The sequence below is a fragment of the Myotis davidii genome, unplaced genomic scaffold, assembly GCF_000327345.1.
Source record: "Myotis davidii unplaced genomic scaffold, ASM32734v1 scaffold223, whole genome shotgun sequence".
NCBI classification, from domain to species: domain Eukaryota; kingdom Metazoa; phylum Chordata; class Mammalia; order Chiroptera; family Vespertilionidae; genus Myotis; species Myotis davidii.
In genome coordinates this window covers 5,345,930-5,352,660 of record NW_006294609.1, presented here as the reverse complement: position 1 = coordinate 5,352,660, position 6,731 = coordinate 5,345,930, and the positions used below count along the sequence as shown (strand labels likewise).

Below are 6,731 nucleotides of genomic sequence, written 5' to 3'. Positions count from 1 at the left end.
GGCAGCTGTCCCAGGGAGCAGTTCCCCCTGAGCGTAATGAAAGCACAAGAGGAAGGAGGAAGACAGATGTGGGGGAGGGAGGTTTGGAGGGCTCTGGGCACCTCCACCCCCTGACAACTCCACACTGAGGAAGAAGCTAGGGACCCCTTGTCCACAGCCTGAATGGCGCCTCCACTGTGACCAGCCCTGCCCATCACCTTCCCACGCTGGCCCCTCCTCACCACCTGCTCACCACATCCTCTGTCACCTCCCCATAGAACCTCATGCCTCCCCTCCACTCTCACCTTCTTCACTACCTCGGTCACAGCCCCCACGGCATCCCTGTCACCTCTCCCATCACCTCCCCAGGACAGACAGCGCTATTCCCCTCCCCATCTGACCTGCTTCTTCGTGCCCCCTCCCTCCACCTTACCACGAATAGCTCCAATCACAGCCCCCATCCCTCCCCCACCCCAGCTCTCACCACCTTCCCCATCACCTCCCTACTCCAACCCACCACCTCCCATCAGAGCTTCCAGCACCTCCCTCATCTCTAGGTCGGACTCTACAGCTCTCGTAGACCCATGAGGCTGGAGGGCTGGGAGACAGCAGGGGAGGATGGAGAGGGGAGGGGGACAGGAACGTGAGAGGAGAGAGAGGGGCCAGGAGGAGGATCTGACCCAGGATCCCTCGCTCCTAATCCTGCAGGAGCGGCAGAGCCCTGACGGCGCTGTCCAAGGTGCTGGGGCAGGCGGGGTGGGCGTGGGGTGGGCGCTGCCGACCCGGATCTGACTCTCCCACCCACCTCTTCCTTGCTTGGGCCGGCGGCTCCCTCTGAGCCTCAGCCTTGCTCTGTGACAAATGGGGCGATGCCTGCTGGCTGGCAGAGAGAGCCGGCCGGACTGTAAGGAAGTGTCTGCATCAGCTCCAGCTCTGGCCTCTGAGGACCCATAATTAACAAGGCTGGTTCTGCAGCGTGGCTCTGGGTCCCTTGGGGTCTGACCACTAAAAAGCAGCAGCTGGCAGCCCCGCCAGGCCCCATGGGACTCAAGAGGCCTCCCTTCCCCCTGCCCTCCTCCTCTTTCTTCTGTCACAGCCTCCCTTCCCAACCGGGCCCAGGTCTCCTCCGGGACCTGCTGACGCTGTTCCCTCCACCTCAGGTGTTCCTCAAACCACACAGACCCTCCCAGGACTCCCCCTCCGGGAAGCCCTCCCTCTCAGAGGCCTCAGGCACACACCTCGCCCATCGCCCGGCCAAAGGTACCTCTCCTCTGAGGCATTTACATTTTTCCTACTTGAGCGCGAGAGCTCATGACGTGCAAAGTGGTGTTCTTTGTGCTGTACCTGTATTACCTCCTTTAACCCTCACACAGCCCTCTCGGGTACGGCCTATTCTGATTCCCTTTTAGTTCAGGGAACCGAGGCTCTGAGAGGTGGAGGGGCTTGTGGTCACAGAGCCAGCCAAGATCGCCATGGTGGCCTCGCGGTCAGAGGGCTCAACTGCCATTCCCATCATTTTCTCTGGCTTCGCCTCCACTGGGCTCCTACACCCACTAGGCAGGGGTCCCCAGGACCTAGCCCAGGGCCTGGCACTGAGCTGGCACCTCTGACTGTACATAAAAGCGAGGATGGACTGATGGTGTCAGAAGAGACTCCGGAGCCAGACGAGCAGCCAGAGGCCAAAGGGGTGGGGTGGGGGGAGGCTCTGTAAGGGCAGAAATGGAGGCAGTGTGATGGTGGGAATGAATGACACCCATGTGTGGACAAACCTGTGCCACTTGGGACAGACACCTCCCCACCCAAACATGCATAACCCTCTCGCCCTGATGTTGGGCTCAGCACCCTGCCTCCGTGCTTGGCTGGGAGAGGGTCCCAAAGGGTCCTGCAGCCCTGACAACAGATCCCAACTCAGCTCTCAAGGGAGAAGGGAGAGGGGACTTTCTCAGCCCAGCACTGAAGGTCGCCTTGTTCTTTATCCCTGAGAACTGTCTGCAAGGCCTGGGTTCCACCTTGGGATGGCTTGGCTGTGTTACCTTGGGCAGGTTACTCACCCTCTCTGAGCCTCAGTCTTCTCTCTGTACAATGACCTGCCTAGGAGTCTACATTCTGGCAGTGTTTTCCTTGGTGATGCCTGCTCCTCCACCTGGGGACCCACCTCCCCAAGTCTCCAACAGCCCGAGCGTGTCTGCAGACAGATGTGCCCATAGAGGCAGGGACTAGGCCTGAGTGGAGCCCAGGCCACCCCTCCAAGGGACGGTGTCGGCTCGGGAGATGCTGAAGCAGGGGCCGCCTGTTGCTCCCCTGGCAGCTTGGGGGGTGCAGGCTCGGTTGTGTTGTGAGCCTCGGGGACAGCAGGTGTGGACGGTCCCCAGCCCAGCCTCCCCCAGCCTCAGCTGTCCCAGCTACAGAACGGGCAGAAGGCTGCCAGACGTCCCCTCCAGCCGCAGAGGGAGAGGAGGATGGGAGACACCGGCGGTCAGAAAGGTGCCCCTCCGCCCTGCCCCCAGACCTGGGAGTCCAGGGAGGAATCTGGAAATTGCCTAGAAAGTGGCTAAGTCACGTCTCTGTCCAGCTGTGGGGGCTGTACAGAAAGCCAGGCTTCAGGGGAGGGGCTGGCAAATGACCCTCAGGGAAGCTGTGGCCTCACGGGGGGTCATGTGGCCCAGGGTCACAGCATTCCCCTCCACATGGACCTGCCAGGCTTCAAAGGGAACCTCACCAGGCAGCAGCCCATGAGGGAGAGGTGAGGGGGCGCCGGCTGAGCAAGCAGCAGCCCCGGCCTGCGGTCCTAGCCTGTCCCCTGGCTTTTCTCTACAGGCGGCGTGCACATGGGCCAGTGCCGTGTGTGTGCCTGCACATGCATGGGCGCCGACCCTGGCACACACCACAGGCAGGCATCTCAGCATACTCCACGCCGGGCGTGCATGAGACCGGCACTGGCTTGCCCCACGTGCAGGATAAGAACACGATGGGCAGGGGTTGGCACACGGCAGCTCAGGCCACTGCCTTCTGCCTGCTTCTGCACAGCTCACGAGCTGAGAGTGAGAACACGGCTGCATTCATTCATCTACACACCGTCCATGGCTGCTCCTATGCTACTGTGGCGGCGAGCTGTGTCAACAGAGACTGTGGGGCCCACACAGGCTAAAATATGTCCTATCTGACCCGGGCTGGCTCCAGTGTTAGGGCACTAGCAAAGCTGGGCATGCTGCTGTATCCCCCAAGTTCAAGTTCAGCCTCAATGGACGTATCAAGAATTTTATAATGACACGATCTAAATAGAAGCTGTGTCTATTTCAGCACATATATGCAAGCTTTGGGTTTTACAACTTTATATCGTTTTGTGTGGGAGGGAGGGAGGGAGAGAGAAAGAGAGAGAGAGAGAGAGAGAGAGAGAGAGAGAGAGAGAGAAGAGAAGAGAAGAGAAGAGAAGATTAGAGAAGAGAAGAGAAGAGAAGAGAAGAGGAGAGAATCTTTTTAAGATTTAGGATCTGCCACTCGTCCTGTGCATCCATAATATTCAGCACATGTTAGGCACATAGCCAAGGTTTGTGGGATAAAATAACAGGCCTGGTTCTTGCCATCAACCCAGCAACCTTCCTTGCAAAGCAACACTGTTGTCCATTTCACAGATGTGGAAACTAAGGCCTGGAGAGGTGAGGACACCTGCCTGAGGGCCTTCCCTGGACCATTAACGATGAGGACAAGATGTCCTGGGAGAAGGGGGCGCACTATGACATGTCCGGTGGGAGGCATCGGCCCCTCCCTCTCGTGGTTTTCCGGGCTTTCTAGGTCCCCACCGGCCCCATAGGTTCCTGGTCTTCCTCCCTCCCACGGAGGATGAGGGCTTTTTTCCCTTTTCCGGCAAACAGGCAGGTGTGGAGTGAGCAGTTCCGGGAGGGGGTGTGGGGAAGTGAGGAAGCTGAACCAGGGGGACCCAGAGAGGCTGCACTGTGGCAGAGGTGCAGCTGAGAGGAAGGGCCTGCTGAAGGGGGGATGGAGGAGCGAGGAACCCAAGTGGGGGTGCTGTGAAAAGGGCCCCAACACGGGGTGGGGGGAACCCAACTCCCCAAACCAGACCCTGGGACATTGCCATCCAGCACCTGCTCTGAATCTGCAGAAAACACCAAACTCGGAGCCGCGAGAAAAGCCGCCTCCTGTGGCCAACCTCAGCCTCTGGGAGAAACCAGAGCTCGCGGCAGGGGCACCGGGCTCTGGGAAATGGGCGCGAGGACGCGACGGTGACTTGTTCGAAACATTTAAAGTCCTTTTGTGGCCGTCCAGGCCGGGCTCCCACCTCCTCTTGTGTGGCCTTCCTCGCAATTATGGCACCAAACGCAACGGATTCAAACGTCCTCTCCTTCCTGCCACAGGGCCTTTGCACGGTCCCCCCGCCCGGAACACTGGCGCCCTTCGCTTACTCCTCAAACTCCTGTTCTGACATCCCTTCCTCAGCGAGCCTTCCGTGACCACCCCCAGGCCAGGTTTATATTTCATGTTCGCAGACCGGCAGCTGATGATCTGTGAGATTACGTGTGTGTTTGCTCTCCGCCTACACCGGGACCTCCAGCCGAGGCCCCCCAGTGGCACCCCTCTGCTCAGGGCCGGCTCCTTGCAGTGGCCTCGTGCTTAGCACAGGGTTGGCCACGCAGCAGGAACTGAATAAACGACCATGTGGTGGCGTGAATGAAAGCCTGGCACACCAGTGACCGCAGTCAAAGCCTGGAGTTATGGGAACATAGATGTTCTGAGAAGTAACGTCAATAAACCATTTGTTACGGTCTGCCTGCGTTCCCACACTCAGTGACCATGCGGCGGGCACCACGCCGTGTTCTGGAGCAGAGCGACCCTCAGCACTGCGCGATGACGGCCCCCTTCTGGATCTGTCTGTCCCATGTGTCAGCCATGGGTGGCTCCTGAGCACTGGCAATGGGCTAGCTAGCAGGACCGAGGAACTGAATTGTAAACTGTGTTTAACTTTAATTCATGTAAATTTAAACAGCCACCAGGGTCCGTGGGAGAAGGGACGTGTCCTACTGTCTCCATGTGGTCCTGCTATCCAGGGACTCCCAGGACGGCCCCCAAGCCCCCACCAGCTGGCCCTTGGGATGGAACAGGACAAGGATTCTTTGGCCGCCTCCACAAGGCGGGGCCTCCGCCCCCCCACCCCACCCCCCTGCCCACCAGCTTGTCACAGAGACCACCAGGCAACGACTCGGGGAGATCTCCACGGTGACGTACCAGGCAATGACTCGGGGAGATCTCCATGGTGACGGCACATCTCTGGGACTGGACCTCCCCATTTTTACCACTATTGTCGCCCATCACACCACCACCAAGACTGCCACCAACCTCACTCTCTCCATCGCCACCGCGCCATCTCATCAACCCCAAGACAACCACCAACACAGCCGTCAGCAACACAGTCACAACTCCCACCACCAACTCTATCTCCTCCGTCATTCCCGCCCCGCCCCCCAACAACGCCACCAGCATCATGCCACCCAACACCACCACCACCACAGGGAGCCGGTAGAGGGTACCAGTGCAGAGCGCTGGCTGTGGAAGTCAATGGCCTGGGCTTGAATCCCAGCTCTGACTTTAAATCACTTAGCTGCTGTGAGTCTCAGTTGCTCGCTCTGTAAAATGGGATGGCTGCTAATACTAACACAGTCATAAGACGTAACTGCCCGGATGGGAAAAAATCAAGTGAGGGAGTGCATGGGAAGTCCTTTCACTGCGATAACTGAGTGCTAGTGTCCTACGTTCTGTGCTCAGTGAGCCCAGTTTTGTTCAATCCTCACACGGCGGTGAGAGCTATGAATCCATTTTACAGATGAGGAAACTGAGACCCAGAGAGGTGATGACGTAACTGGCTGAAGGCCCTCAACTAAGAGGCTGGATTGGGACTGAACTCTTACACTGGACGAGGCCAGGCTGTCCCTTTTTGGGGGGAAGAGAGGGGAGGTGGGATCAGCAGGCTGGCCTTCCTGAAGCCCCAGGCTCCCACCTTAGAGGTGGTGTGAGGGAGTGATGCTGGTGGCGTTTGTGTCTCAGCCTGGCCCGCGGGTGGAGTGGGGCAGGGTGGGATGGGATGGGGGGGGGTGGGCTGGGGTGGGATGGGGGGCCAGTCCCCTCACCTGTGTCCTGGCGAAACTGGTGCATGGACTGCAGGTCGATGATGTAGGGCACCAGCTGGGCATCCACCTGCCCCAGGACCACGGAGCCGCGGGCGTCCTCCTTGAGCACGTTCTCGATGTGGTGGCACACGGTGGCCGAGTAGGGCCGCCAGTGGTTGTGCTCATTCAGCCACTCCCACACCACCACGCGGGCCACGTTCTGCGGGGGGAAGCCCAGCCCGTTCACCTGCATCATGACGCCCTGGCCTGGCCGGGACATGGCCGCTGCCGCCTGGGGGGCCAGGACCCCGCGGTGACTGGGGAGCAGGCGGGGGACGTCCCCTCTCCCCAGAGAAGCAGCGAGGCCTGTGCTGCCTCCGTCCTCGCTGCCTGGCCTTCAGGAGGCCCAGGGGCCTCAGTTACATGAGTGTGGGAGGGTCCCCGGCTCCTGGCGCTGTCTCAGGTGACGGTGCTGGTGCTGTTCGGACGGACAGCAAGTGTCTTTCTTAGGACAAACGTTGCTCTCAATTCCTTGGATCCCTCGGCCCAGCGCAGGGCGTGAGGCAGCCGCCCCTGCTCTCGGTCCAGTCTCTCGCCGGGCTGGTCTGTCCTTCTTCCCAGGCAGCGCAGGGC

The 6,731-nt window shown here is 59.8% G+C and overlaps 1 protein-coding gene across 1 annotated transcript in view; it reads right to left on the bottom strand.

The window, feature by feature from the left end:
- The window catches only part of DTX1 (deltex 1, E3 ubiquitin ligase), a 30,062-nt gene extending 23,337 nt beyond the window's left edge, over positions 1-6,725 (bottom strand). The window contains exon 1 of the mRNA XM_015567278.1: positions 6,120-6,725. Coding sequence (XP_015422764.1) covers positions 6,120-6,378 — 259 coding nt within the window. The 5' untranslated portion in view covers positions 6,379-6,725. The remainder of the gene's footprint in view (positions 1-6,119) is intronic.
- Between the last annotated feature and the right edge of the window lie 6 nt (positions 6,726-6,731).